This window comes from Mus caroli, unplaced genomic scaffold (assembly GCF_978045245.1).
Source record: "Mus caroli unplaced genomic scaffold, Mus_caroli_1 scaffold_11, whole genome shotgun sequence".
In the NCBI taxonomy this organism is placed as follows: Eukaryota; Metazoa; Chordata; class Mammalia; order Rodentia; family Muridae; genus Mus; species Mus caroli.
In genome coordinates this window covers 120,631,707-120,647,231 of record NW_028227266.1, presented here as the reverse complement: position 1 = coordinate 120,647,231, position 15,525 = coordinate 120,631,707, and the positions used below count along the sequence as shown (strand labels likewise).

The window sequence follows — 15,525 nt, the reverse complement described above, 5'->3', positions numbered from 1 at the left end:
CAATACAAACAGTTAATGGTAAAAATTACAATTAGTGTAAAGAAAACCTCATCTCCCCTATATATATAATCATCAAATATATATGTGTATATATATATATATATTCTTTTTTCACACACAAAGACACACAGTTATAGCCAAAGAAAATAATATATGCAATATTATGTTGAAGAAAACAGTGTCCAACTTAGGAAGGGAAGTTGCTATGTGTGAGACTCAAGACAACAGTTAGAACACACATCACAAAATTTTCTGAGGGACGGCCACATGCCACATAACAGCACCAAATTACTGGCCAGGAACTGTAGTAGGTTTGTAGGGCACAAACTAATTACCATTTTGTGCAGATGTTTTACAGATCCTTGCAAGGCCAATGAAACAATCCCTAAGACACATACGAAGCTGCTCTTACATCATCCTTTCTGCTCAGAACTGCTACCCAAGGTGCCATATGCAGTGTGTGGTGGTGACAGGACAAATCCAAAGCTTACTGGGAAGCCACTGGGTAGGTCTCAGCTATGATTATATACATAAGCCAAAGACAGTACATTATTCTTTTACCTCTTCCAGTGACAAAAGGACATGGGCTTGCAAGATGTAGAGTTTCAAAGATCTCTCCCTTTATTGGCTGCCATTTCTGTTGTATCTATCCTTTCCATAGTAATGATACATTTTGTTTAGAAATGTGAACACTAGTTTGATTTTATCTTGCAATACATGGGAACTTGAACTTTTAGCTACCATAAAACAACACATAGGCATATCAGTTACTTTTTTAAAAATTAGGACAAATTTTTGTGTATGTAAAATGTTACCTCTAAGACTGCAAAGTTCCTTTCAAATAAATTGTAACCAAACTAAAGATTGAATTTTTTTTCTTATCATGCCTTTAGTGGTTTTAGAGCTGTCTATAGCTAATTATAGAAACTGCTTAACATTTTTATTCCTAATCTATTGATGTAAAATTTTTCATTTGGTGTTCCTCTATCAACAGCAGTCCAATGCAAAACGAGGCCACACAGAAAGCACTAATAGACTTTTCTATAAATGTTCCTAGAGATTGAAGTAGCAATTAAATAATACCAGAGGGTAGAAGATTTTATATCCTAGATTCTAACAGAGGTCTACATAAATAAGCTAACTATATGTAATAATGGCAAGAAACTACAACTACCTGAATAAGGACATTTTAAATGTAATAATATAAAAAGAAACTTTAGAGCCCTCAGATGGCCCCATCCTGACCAATGAATTGTTAGTTTTTCATGTGCACAGTTCAGATAAGCTTAAAAATGGAAACAAAGAGGCTTTGACATGGAGTTACCACAAAGTTTTTGAAAATTTACTTCTTTACTTTGTACTGCCCCGCCCCCAACAAAAGTAAAGCATAAGAAAAGCACGCCAGTGAAAATGTGTGTAACTAACCATCTGTGGGCTCAAAACAGGGCTTGGCACTCCTGTCTCAGGTTCCCTTCCCATGTAACTCCAGCACCAGTCGCTTCTCCTAACGCTCCATTTTTAGGACATCCTTAGGAACAGAATGCCCCTTATCTGAACTTCTTCAGATCATGTTGAAAATCTTTCAGATAAACTTAAAATGTGAGGTTTTTTTTTATATGAATAACTGACTCCTTTAAAGACAGGGAAGCGCCATTCATATTTATCCATTCAGAAAGATGTAAAAGAAAACTTGTGATAAATCACAAATAAGATATTTCTCCAATATACATAGAACAGCAGGGATTACTATTAAAAGTACCAAGCTGCATGCTGGACAATTATATTTCATATTGTACATGAGACAATATAAAAATAAGTTTAGATAAAAGAATGTAATTAAAAGTATGCAAAAGGTTTTCTTTAGAATTCTCACATGAGAATTTAGTTTTTGGTTGTGCAAATACATATACAAACAAGATATATTCTTTAAAAAATATATTTATTATTTTGTATGGCATTTGTGGGTGTGGGGGGCACATGTAAAGGTTGGAAGGTACCTGGGGAGTCAGTTCTCTCCCTCTCCCTTTATGTAGGTTGTGAGGATTACACTCAGGCTGCCATGTGCTTTTGTGTCAAGTGCTCTACCCACTGAACCATATAGCCAGCCCAAAAGGTATTTGGCTCTTTGAAAATTTAGTACTTTAAAATTTACTAATATTTACAAAGTTTGGCAAAAAGACAGCCAATGTTGTATTACTTCATTATGCACAGAGACCTTACAAATTTTCAGTAGTTAAAAATCCTGACTAAATAGCAAATCACTTTTCTACACCTCATCAGAAAATGTTAGCTCTCACAAAACTGGCTAATAGTAAGAGAGAAAACAAAAACATTCACATGATGTTTACCCAAACCAACTCCTTCCTATGCCTAGGATCCATCTGGACTTACATCATGGCCAGTTTTTTTCTTTCTATTTTTAAGACAGGATCTCATTATATGGCTCTCTTGCTGTCCTGAAATCACTCTGTAGCCCAAGCTGACCTCAAACTCAAGAAATCTGCCTGCCTCTGCTTCCCACGTGCTAGATTTAAAGGCGTGCACCGCATCACACCACACCCAGTGACATCATGGGCAATCTTTACATGTTCATCATGAGTTCATATTCCAGTCTAGGTAAACTGAGCCTTCAAATGAGGAGGAAGCTAAAGCCTGATTCTTTCCTCATGACAGCATATTCTGAAAACACTATGTACCTTCAGGTTACATTTTTAAGTTCAATTCTTCAAATCTAGGTATGTGCTGAGTATTGAAGCAGCTAGTAGAGACTACAGTTACTAGGTAATACCAGAAACACAAAAGTCAAACCAAAGCGGTCAGAGTTTGAGCAGTAAAATGAGGTTGGCTATCTCATCTTTCTCATGAACAGCGCTTCTCTGTAGGAAAAGTTCATCTCTGCATTACGCCTACTCACATGAAAAACTGGGAACCATTGGTATGTTTCCCTCGATTTGCCATTGACAAAAGGAACGCTCTGTCATGTTTGAGAATAAAGTTTTCATCTGTTTGAAGAAAACACAAATTTGTTAGTCTCCAATTATGAGAAGTTTTTAAAGTAATGCTCAAGTACTAAATTGAAAGCAAAGGATGAAACTCCTCTTCTGGTCAGTAAGATATTTGGCAATATGTAGAAAAAAAATTAACTAATTGAATAACAAAAGCACAAAAAAGGCCGAAAAGATACTAATTAAAGCCTTGAGGAAAAGAGCAGGTATTTAACACTTTGTACAAACAGCCTTAGAACAGTCACTTCCAGCAGCAGCACTTGGCTAAATGATACAGAAACTACTGACTCTCCGGGAAGTCTAACCAAGAAACTTTTAGAAAAATCTCTACAGTAAAATGTATTGCCTTCAAGTTTCCAATTAGCTTGACACATGAACTATATACATAGGTGAGTTTTAATAAGTCTAATCTTGAATGCTTAATGTTTGTATGGGAAATTTATTATTCCACTGAAGTCAAGCTGATCTATGAGAAAAAAATTACATATATTTAGTTTCAGGAAAACATTAAATTAAATCAAGTATCAGTAGGATCACAAAATTACCCAAGGAAGAATATTGTATAATTAACATTTTAAAAAATATTTTAAGATAAAAAAGCATCTGCCACAGAGAACAGCCACATTAAAGCAACCCACAGCACTAAGTGCAAGTTGCTACACGCCATCACAACCAGCTAGAAAGGCGGAAACCATCATCACCATCACTTAGCGATAGCTCTAATCCAGCAGAATTATCTTTAAGACTGGACAGTCATATCATCCAATGTGCCTGATCTCCTCTAATACCAGAAGCTAAGCAGGGTCAGGCCTGGTAAATATTTGGAAGAGAGAAATATCTTTAAAACCAAATTTCCTTTTACATTCATACAAACAAATCTTTCTTTAGAACAGAAACATAGAACTTTAAAAAAAAAAAAAAGATGATTACCTTGGGGACAGGCTTCTGAAAAACAGTGATCCAGTTTCCCCAAAGGAAATATAAAAGACCATTACACACTAAAGCTTTGATGGCATTCAAGCCCAGCAACGCTGGAGCCCACCATAAATTCCTGCAACTGACTTTTCTAAGGCTTTTTGGGGAAGTGCAATAGTTAGACTTAATGAAATGTTACTACTGTAGGAATAAAATATAACCGTATAGTTCTAGTACACAAAAGAAAATATACAAACCTTTGAGAAAGGAAAAAAATACCAATTTGTATTCAAAGAAATTGCTTGGTTTAAGGGAACAAAAACCACAACTAGCTTCTTTTTTCCCTGATGTAGAACTAAGGACCCATTGTAAAGAAACAAAGGCACAGATGCATGTATGAAATCACAGAGATTTTCCAAGTCTTCAAACAACACAGAAATCCAGGCACAACCTGACCAGACTGTCCATGGATTTATTAGGAGGGCACAAGGGAGCAGAGTGGAGTTTGTGTTACTGAGCTTCGTTCTCTTACCTTTTCATTTTGCAAAAGACCACATTCTCTATAAACAAAAGAATATGTTGACAGTTTTAGGCAGGAAGATAGGAGTTTTCATGTATATAGTTGCCTAACCTCCATGCTGAAAGTCATGTTTAACCTTAAAGTTAGCCTTAATTAATCTTGTCAATTAAGTTATATATTACAATATAATTTATCCCCAAGCTCATGCAAATAAAGTATTTTCATGCAGCATTAGTTTCATGCAAACGTGAACTACAAGTAAACCTCTTCTCATTAAAGTATGCGACCAAACTTGCTTTATATCAGAACTGAAACAAAAACAAAAAAAAACACAAAATACCAGGCCTTACCTTTAAAGTATCCACCATAAATTGATTCTCCACCTTTTCCATTACCTGAAAACAATGAGTTATAATAAATTTTTAAATATTCAATGCATGGTAGTAATTCTATTTTTAACATGATTTTGTGTGTGTGCAACAGTGTGAATGAATGTGGAGCTCAGAGGACCATCTGCAGGAGCTGGTTCTCGCCTTCCACCATGTGAGTCCCAGGGACTGAACTCAGGTTATGAGGCTTGGTCACAAGTGCCTTTATCTACTGAGTATGAATACCCTGCTGGCTCATGTGCTTTGGATTTAAGAGACAGTCTCACCATTGTAGGTCAGGGTGACCTCAAAATCCTTAAACTCAAAATCCCTGGCCTCTGCCTCCCAAGTGTTGGGATTACAGCTGTGTGCCATCACACCCACCTCTATTACTAGTATTACTGTTATTGCAGTACTTGAGAGTGAAACCAAGGCCTAGGACAAACCATGCAAATGTTCCACCATTCAGCTTCATTTTCAGCCCAATAAATTATTTTTGATGGCTTCAATATGTTGAAGGAACTCTGAAACCTTTTAATTGCTACAAATAAAACAAAAACCCAAAAATCTCTGTGACTCTAGGAACATTCACTTAATATTCAACATATCATGAAAAATACTATCAGAAAAATGACCCCTATGACACAATTGTTTCAAGTAACAGATAGTCACACCAAGAAATTTCTAGAATAGATGTAATTGGACAGTACTGTGGTGTTCACTGTAAGGTAATCTCTCTGATAATTATGTTACTAAATTACATAAAATAAAATATTACAGTCTTTACTTTTTCACAAATTCTAGATGTGTAACATTTGTTCATCCAACAAGGATGCACTGCGGACACATGTTCCCATCATTCTGTGACATGATATTTACATTTAAAGCAATATTGAGATTCTTTAAAAACTGATGGATGGATTTATTAGGAATATAACTTTTATCTCTACCTTCACTGAAGTCCCCACCCTGAATCATAAAGTTTTTAACCACACGGTGGAATGTAGAACCTTTATAACATAACTTCTTCCCAGTTGTTTTCCCAAGGCCTTTCTCCCCTGGGGGAAAAAAAAAAAAGAAGTTTAGCTACAAACCCAGCACTCCACGGGAATAACCAACCAACTAATTTGTGGTGAAATCCCTCCCATGTGCTGATACTATGAGAGATGTAAGACACAGACAGATGACACAATGTATGTAGCATATATACATAATACACACACCAAAATAAATAATGCAAAGCAGTGTATGTTTTAAATTGATCCAGAAACAATTCTATGTGCTACAGGAGGTAAGGATGAAGAGAATTATTTCACTAAAGAATGAAAACAAGAAAATTGGTTCAAACATAGGTTTTTAAAAATTAAACTTGCTATTTTAAATGTTTAGCATTAAACCCGTTTTATTCTTCTTGGCAAGGGAGTAAGCAATGATACATAATGAAAAGCAATTTTTAAAAAGAGCCAATGAAGTGCTAAATGTATTTAAAGAATTAAAATTTGGATAACAACATTTTCCCGGGCCAAATTAATTTTGAAATGTCTTATTTGATGAACTAATACATAAAGATTGTATTATATAAAGTAGATCCTTATCATTTTAAAGACTATTTCTTTTTCATACTGTCCTCTTTTAAGAAATGTTTCCTTCATTCATATTTCATATATTCAAGTTTTAGTTATATAACTCACTTAACAGATCATTGTATGTATTTTTTAATGTTTTCTTTTTTTATTAGGTATTTTCTTCATTTACATTTCAAATGCTATCTCGAAAGTCCCCTACATCCTCCCCCCACCCTGCTCCCCAACCCACACACTCCTGCCTCCTGGCCCTGGTGTTCCCCTGTACTGGGGCATATAATCTTCGCAAGACCAAGGGCCTCTCTCTTCCCAATGATGGCCGACTAGGCCATCTTCTGCTACATATGCAGCTAGAGACACGAGCTCTAGGGGGTACTCGTTAGTTCATATTGTTGTTCCACCTATAGGGTTGCAGACCGCTTCAGCTCCTTGGGTACTTTCTCTAGCTCCTCCATTGGGGGCCCTGTGTTCCATCCAATAAATAAATGACTGTGAGCATCCACTTCTGTATTTGGTAGGCACCGGCATAGCCTCACAAGAGATAGTTATATCTTGCTGGCATTCATTATATATTTATGAAGGTTCTCATTCTCCTGCTTTAAAGCAGATACACCTGTAAGTAGCCAGTCATTCTTATTGAAAACAAGTTAAAAACTCACTCACCTGAGCACAGGCATAGGAAGTTTTTGCATGTTTTTGGACATATGTCTGAGAAGAGCTGAAACATAATTCGACCAACTGAAACAAAATATGAGGGGAAAAAACAGTGAGCAAGTTGATAATACAGCAATATTTCATATAAGAGAACTTAGCTAGGAAGTACCCAATAATAGTATGGTTTTTTTTCTTTCTTTTTTTAAATACAGTACTGGAGATCAACCCCATATACAATAAAAGTGTTTAAATTTATGGCTCTCGAACAAAAATTGTAGAATCTGAAATTTTTTTGCTGTTGTTTGTTATTTTAATTTTTCTTTTTATCTCTGTGAGTACACTGTCAGTGTCTTCAGACACACCAGAAGAGGGCATCAGATCCCAAGATGGTTGTGAGCCACCATGTGGTTGCTGGGAATTGAACTCAGGACCTCTGGAAGAGCAGCTGGTGATCTTAACCTCTGAGCCATCTTTCCAGCCCTGAAGTGTTCTTTTAAAACAGGGTTTTTTGTTGTTGTTTTGTTTTTTGGGTTTTTTTGTTTTGTTTTGTTTTTTTGAGACAGGGTTTCTCTGTGTAGCTCTGGCTATCCTGGAACTCTGTAGACCAGGCTGGCCTCGAACTCAGAAATCCGCCTGCCTCTGCCTCCCAAGTGCTGGGATTAAAGGCGTGCGCCACAAAACAGGGTCTTCTTATACATTAGATCCTTTTAATACTAATGACCTTTTTAAAAATGTTTGGTTTTGCTAGGCTAAAGATCAAACCTAGTACCTCACAAGTATGCACAGCAGGTACTCTATACACATTCCCAACTCCAAGCATTCTTTTTTTTTAAAAGATTTATGTATTTCATTTATAGGAGTACACTGTCACTGTCTCATACACACCAGAAGAGGGCATCAGAGCCCACTACAGATGGTTGTGAGCTACCATGTGGTTGCTGGGAATTTAATTCAGAACCTTTGGAAGAGCAGTAAGGGATTCTTAACCGCTGAACCATCTCTCGAGCCCCCAAGTATTCTTAATTAATAGTGTGTGGCCTGTGAGGCCCTGTCAGAGATGAATGAGCACAACCCTCCTTGAGAGTCTTTTCTGATCAGCAGTTAGAAGGAAAGCTTTCCCATACTCTTTGGCGCTTTCTTTCCTGAGATAACTGTTGAAGCCAATCACCTAAACTCAATGCCCATGTTCTACTCCCAGAGATCCAGGGGATAACAATTTGCTCTGAAGAATCAATGCCACCTACAATAAACAGCAATGAGAAGGAACAAGTATGCAACCGATCTCACTACACACTGGAAAACTGTTCTCAAATTCTGGTTTCAAGATTCTTTCGAACTGTTAAAAATTACTAAGCTGTTGTTTATGGATTACACTTGTTAATTGCATATATAAATCGAAATTTTTTTAAGACACAATACTCAAGCACCCATTCCACTAGCGCTCAGGTCAGTGAAGTGAGATTTCCCCGTGAGAGCAAATCCTATTTTAGTATTATAAAAACAGTTCTGACTGTATAAACCTGCTTCAAGAATTATTTAGGTTTATTACATTTCCTTTTCCTTGGGGTAGGTGGCTCCCATGTATTACAGAATATGTGTTGAAGTCAGAAGACAACTTGCCAGAATGAGTTTTCTCCTCCCACTATGTGGTGCCAGGGATCACATTCAGAGGGTCAGCTCAGCAGCAAGTACCCTCTCCCACTGAGCCATTTCACCTGCCCCTAAGAAATGAAGTTTCAGTTTCCAATTCTCTCCTAACTCCATTTCCTCCTTCAGTCTACAAAATCCTTTCCCTTTTAAACATTTTCCTTAAGGAGACAGGATAAGGATCTGGCATGGAGGCTCATGCCTTTAATCTTTAATTCCAGCAGAGACAGAGTGATCTCAATGTGTTCAACTCCAGCCTGGTTACACAGTAAGACCAGGACAGTCAAGGCTGTTACACAGAGAAACCCTGCTTGAAAAACCAAAACCAAAGAGAGAGAGGGGTTGGGGGGGGGGGTAAATCAAAATTATTGTAGACCAAGTATGAACCACGTTTAGAACAGACACAAACCAAGTTCTACTGTTATCACTAAAGTTTTAATGTATTTCTAGCTATCCTACTGTGTTCTTGGCTGCACTACAGATAGCTGTCATGAATAAGAGTGGGATCATTACTGCCCATCATGGGAGGAAACTTCCTTATGTCAATCAACACTCTAAGACTAATCTCCACCCAAATCAATCTAAAACAATTTCAAAGCTGTAGCTGTTTTTTTGAAGAAAAGGATGGAGGAAGAAAACAAAAAAGAAAAACTTTTAGGTAATAAATGACCAATGTGCATGAATACATGTCAGAATATTTCAAGAATACCTATAACATCGGAAACATGGTAATACCAGTGCAATAAAAATATCGGCATCAATCTTTATAAACTCCTGAAATGGCTGAGGTGGGCTTCAAAGTCACAATCATATCCTTTTCTATAAACAAACACACAAAATACAAAAACAATAAAAAGTTCTTCATTAGCCTTTAAGACTAGCAAATCAGCTCCTGCCCTCTATACTTTTTGAGATGTGGTCTCCCTTAAGTTGCTCAGACTGGCCATGAACTCAATTTGTAGCTCAGGAAAACCTTAAACCTACAATCTTCTAGTCCAGGCTAATTTCTTAAGAAACTAAAAGAGGGACTGTTGAGATGTCTCAGCAAGTCGAAGTGCTTGCTGCCAAACCTGATAGTCTGAGTTTGATCTCCAGGTTCCACATGGTCAAAGGAGAACCCACTCCCCTACTTATTTTTTTCTTCTGATCTCCACATGCATGTACTCATACACATTAAATAAGTAAACTTAATAGAAAATTCTTTTTCAATAACTGCTAGGACAGTAAACATGGGATGTTTACTCCCCTATTGGTTTCCCTGGCTGACCATGTTATAACAAGTCTGCCTAATTGTGCTGTTATGAATACATCCCACTAAATTCGTGATACGAAACCATACTCTATTCTCAAAGTTATACTACTTAGTAACTCTCTTCAACACAAAGTTTCTACTTCATATTTAATTCACAAGCAGTAAAAGAGTAGAGATCATATAAGTTTAGTAATAAGGCTGAGATGCAAGGGACATTTCTGTTCTCCTAGTACAAATCTGGTCCGACACATCTACCCTGAGTGAGTCTAATGTTTAGAGTAGATACGAAGGTGAACAAACCACCACACTACTGTCTCTAGAGCCACAGATGTCATGACGAAGGTCACAAGAAACACACACACACATACCTGACATAATTACCCCTTAATTTCTTAATAAAAATTTAAAATGCTTCCACTGTTTTCTACAGACAGATTTTAATTAGTATTTTGTGAATCTTAAATAGAAAAGTAGATAGAACATCCCTTTTAATCATATCCCCATTTTTATCCATCTTGATAAACTGCCAAGGATTTATGATACTTCTCTTGGGTCCACAAAAACACAAAACAAAAAAACCTAAAGCAAAAAACTCGTTAAAAAAATCATCTTGGGGCTAGGATTGTAGCTCAGCTGGTAGAATGCTAAACCAGTATGCACAAGGCCAGAGTAGGAGCAATTGCTCTGAGCTCTGGTCCTTGTTCTCTCAGCTATTAGGGTTGTAGGATACACACCTGGCAGAACAGTCCCAGACTTAGACATGCACACTAAAGTACTTCAAAGTAAAGAGTCATGATGTAATGCCCTTGGACATACGGCAGAAAAAAAAAATGACGTATATTAAGAGAACAACATATTGGCCTTAAGAAATTTAAGGCTAGTCTGGGAAACAGTGAGACCTGATCTCAGAACAAAATGAAAAGGTGAAAAGGCAATTCCAAACACAGAAATAATCATGTTTAAAGTAGTTAAACCTAAAGGACAGAGGTGGTCAAAAGAAAAAAAAAAAAAAGTCATTTGTGATCTTAAAGTACCTTATTTTAAAATTTGCTTTGGGCACTCAAAAGGCAGAAGGTCTCTGTGAATTCAAGGCCAGCCCAATCTACATATTGAGTTGCTGGACAGCCAGAACTACATAGAAAGACCCTATCTCAAAAAAGAAAAAAAAAAAGGATAGGAGTGGAATAAGAAGTTAAGTATCCCTATCCAAAAGAGTCCAGATCTTTCATTTTCACATGATGCCACAAGTGAAAAATTTCTACCTGGTACAGTAGCAGTCACAACACCCCCACCCCCAAAATTTTCGTATTGGTGGCTAACCAATACAAAAATTACCCTCATGTCATATGCACATTCTCCAAAACATCTTTATTTAATATATGCAAAGGTTTCCAAAATTTAAAGTAAAATATGATCTCTGAATTCTTTTCCATTTTGAGTATTCTGGATCAAAAATGTTTAATCTGTACTTAGAAATAAAAACATTTGTAAATTCATGAGTTAAAGACAATCTTAGAGAAAAGTTAAATATTTTGAACTTGAAGAAAATGAGTATCAAAATTTATAGAATACATTTAAACTTCACATGTAAACATATAATTAATCCTTTATATTAGAAAAAGAATCATGGAACTGGAGAGATTGCTCAGTGGTTAAGAACACTGGCTGCTCTTCCAGAGGACCTGAGTTCAATTCCCAGCAGTCACATGGTGGCTCTCAACCATCTGTAACTTCAGTCCTAGGAGACTCAACTCTTTCACACATACATTCAGGCAAAACACTAATGCACATAAAATTTTAAAAAAAGAAACTATAATAGAAAAAAATAAAACCAAAGCAAGCATTAGAAGGAAATGATAAAAACAAACAAACAAACAAAAATCCCTGAAATTGATAAAGCTGAAGAGGACAATAACAGTCTAAGACACTAAAATCTGGCTCTTAAAAAAATGATAAATGGTAGATTAAGAGGAATAAAAGACAACAGGCACACATTGTCCAAATAGTGAAAGGACAGAGGGGAATTATGAATGCTTGTGAGAAAAATCCAAGAAAACAAGAGTCCTGTGACCTCAGTTTCTTCAGAAGCATGGACTTGTTCTAGGAATGTGCTTTCCTGGCGCTTCCAGCTGTGGCAGCCGAACAGGAGTTTACTTTAGCTCATTCATTACAACTGGCTGTTGTCTATATGCCCCTCTGAAAAAAAATGTTTTTGCCATGTTCTGCTTGTCATTGTGACTTTAAGCAGGTGACTCTTCTTAATCCTTGGGAGTTAAAATTGTCTGATGTGCTGAATAAATCAGGAGTCAACAGCCCGGCGTGGTGGCGCACACCTTTAATCCCAGCACTCGGGAGGCAGAGGTAGGCGGATTTCTGAATTTGAGGACAGCCTGGTCTAGAGTGAGTTCCAGGATAGCCAGGGCTACACAGAGAAACCCTGTCTCGAATAAATAAATAAATAAATAAATGCAGGAGTCTTAGCCCACTTTATTTTTAGGCCCCGCTCTCCCAGGTTCATGCCACCATTAGAGCGATAAACAACATATTTTCCATCAGGGGTGAAAGATCAGCTATCACTACATACTAGGAAAGACAATCCTAGCACACAAACCTGACAAGTTAGATAAATAAATACATCAGCTTCTTAAAAGCCACAAACTACCAATAATAAATCAATTAAGTAACAGACATGTGAATGAATAATCCTGTATTAATCAAAGAATTTAGAGCCTCTGTTAAGAACCTTAATAACCACCAAATATAACAGGATAACAACAGAATGATTTCCAATAGGAACAATTTACTGGATTCATACAGGAAACCTGTTATACAATGTAAAGGTTGTCCCCCTTTTAAATCTGCATTTGCAGTCATCCAACAGTTTTATAATTCAAAAGAAAATCTGTTTTGTATTTGTACTCATGGTAACTGAAAGTACATAGTTAATCCTTAACAGTACATCTTGATTTCTGCATCACCTCTGCTTATCAAAGTAAATCTAAATCAGATACTTTTATTTGTGACGCTGGGAATTGAACTTGGAGCCAACAATACAACAGGCAAGCACTCTCCCAGACAAGACCTCTCCCACTGCTTCTGGCTGATTCTTTTTCTTTTTTTTTTTTTTTTTAAAGATTTATTTATTTATTACATGTAAGTACACTGTAGCTGTCTTCAGACACTCCAGAAGAGGGAGTCAGATCTCGTTACAGATGGTTGTGAGCCACAATGTGGTTGCTGGGATTTGAACTCTGGACCTTCGGAAGAGCAGTCGGGTGCTCTTACCCACTGAGCCATCTTACCAGCCCCTGGCTGATTCTTAAAAGTAAGTGGGGCAATAGTGGACACCTTTTATCCCAGCACTCGGTTCTTTTTGAGTTCTAGGACAGCCTGGTCTACACAGAAAAACCCTGTCTTGAAATACAAAATCAAAACAAAATTTAAAGTTAAAAATAGAAGATGCCTGAAAAAAAAAAAAGACATTAAACGAAGGTGTATAGCCATGTTAAGTACATTCTTTTCAAGACTGACATCCATCTGTGGTGTTGGGGATCAAAGTCAGGTCCTTGGTTATTCGAGGAAAATACTTTCCAGTTATATTCCTATTACTTTCTGAGTATGTTCATACATTAGCTTTGCAAAAAAAAATCCGTGAAAAATCTCCAGAGTAAGTTTGGTAAATGCTAAATAAACTGCAGCTCCAGTCAGGGTTGAAATGTTAGATGAGAAAAACAGAACGTTTAAGATCGCTCCAATCCTTTGTTCAGAACCGTCACAGTCTTCCTTTATCCTAGAGCCAGAGTTTTCCTTATTCTGTTCCCTCTACTCCGGCCAGACCGGGACCTTCGCTTTCCCTCAAGAAACACAAGCGCTGTCTCAGAACCCAAGCTAACTGTTGGCTGCCACTACCAAGCACAGTCCTCAAAGGCGTCCCTCCTCAGGTTCGGCTTCGCACCTACTCGAATGTCATCTTCTCAAGATGGCCTTTCTCGCTCACAGCCTGACTAAAACAGCACTACTGGAGGGAATGCGTTTTTTACCCCTTCAACTTCCTGCCTCCTTCCCCCAGGACGTCAACATAAAAGCAACAGCAGCCCTGCTTTAGTCACTGCTGTCCTTCCAGAGCCCAGGACAAGCAGCTCTCCTGCGGGTCCACCTAAGACGTGGCGCACACCACACACCTCCAGTTAAGACGCCTGTCGGTTGAGAGCCCCGCATCCGTACACATGTTCCTGCTCGAGACACACGCGACCTTTACATGTGTGCGCACCGATGTGTGTGTGCAGCGGCCACCTCTCTGCACACGGAGACGTCGACGCCTCGGGATTAATGAATGGCTGCACACTGGACTTCCAAAAAAACCAAACATCGCGGCCGCAGCCTAGGAGTAATCCCGGGGCTACAGAACCCGCACAAGCCCTTCTGTCCCTCCTCTCCAGCCACGTCTCCCGGAGCCAAGACATTCTCCGGAAGGCTCCCGAGGGACAGCGGAGGGCAGCTGGCCGGCTCGTGACCGCGGCGGCTCGGCAGCTCTGGCCGGCCGAGCCCGCCCCGCCCCGCCCGGCTCCGGCCCCGCCGCGTCCACTTCCACCCCGATCCCAGCCCACAGTGGGGCCCGCCCCACTCACCCGGCTCCCGGTTGATCTCGATGTCGAAGTGACACTGCGGCCGGTCCTGGGCGCCCATCGCGAGCGCTGCAGCGGGACGGCGGCGAGCTGCGGACAGGGAGGAGGGCGCTGAGGGCGGGCGGGCGGCTGGGTGGGGCGGGGCCCGGCCCGCCTGACAGAGACGCGGCCGACAGGAGGCCGCTCCGCCCTGCCCGCCCGCCCGCCCGCCCCAGCCGCGGCCACCCGCGCTCCCGTCGAGCTCCTCACCTGGCCGCACAGCTCCGGAGAACGCCCTGCCGGCGCCGCCGGAGCCTAACGTCACCAACGGAACGCCACCTCCTCCCCGTGAGGGCCAGCCGCCGAGCGCCACGCCAGAGCTCGCGAGGCCGGACGCAAGTGTCGCGAGAGTTCATCTCGCTTCCGAGCGGGGGAGTCGGAGTGGGCGGTCCGCGCCAGGGCTCTCGTGCCCCGCCCCTCAGGATCCCCTGTCCAATCCCGAGTGCGCAGACGTGTGCGAGCTGTCAACCACGGCTCACTCACGCAGCACCGCGAGATTTGTTTGCGTGGCCAGTGGATGAACGCAGGGTGAACCCGAGGCTTCCGGCCGACGTGGCGGGTGACCTGTTCCCTCTTGTGGTTGATGCGGTCACGCTGTTTGTCTCGAGTTAAAAGAATCGAGGACCAGATGGAGCCAAATGTACCCCTTGCCCGCTAGGGTGATATGAGGCTGGCCGCCTGCTCGAGGCCAGCCTGGGTCACTTGAGGCTTTCTCAGAAATACAATGAAAGGAAACAAAAACCGAGGCAACAACAAAACCCCGAAGCAAAACACAAACCATGGCGTTCACACCTGCGCACCAGCGCTTGGTGGGTAAAGGCAGGAGATTCAGAAGTTCAAGGTCAGCCCGAGCTACCTGAGACCTGTCTAAAGAAACCAAACCAGTTGGCTGGAGCCATGGTCTAGCAGTTAAGATG

At 39.8% G+C, this 15,525-nt stretch overlaps 1 protein-coding gene across 9 annotated transcripts in view; it reads right to left on the bottom strand.

Moving 5' to 3' along the window:
* Nktr (natural killer cell triggering receptor) overlaps positions 1–14,964 on the bottom strand; it is a 37,328-nt gene extending 22,364 nt beyond the window's left edge. For 2 of the 9 annotated variants that reach the window (XM_021171521.3, XM_021171522.2), the window contains exons 1-6: positions 14,819–14,923; positions 14,573–14,659; positions 7,055–7,129; positions 5,759–5,866; positions 4,791–4,835; positions 2,915–3,002 (exon numbers count right to left, since the gene is read on the bottom strand). In XM_021171521.3, the coding sequence (XP_021027180.1) occupies positions 2,915–3,002; positions 4,791–4,835; positions 5,759–5,866; positions 7,055–7,129; positions 14,573–14,630 (374 nt within the window). In that variant the 5' untranslated portion in view covers positions 14,631–14,659; positions 14,819–14,923. The other 7 variants (XM_085828204.1, XM_021171523.3, XM_021171524.3 and 4 more) reach the window with 7 other exon arrangements.
* Between the last annotated feature and the right edge of the window lie 561 nt (positions 14,965–15,525).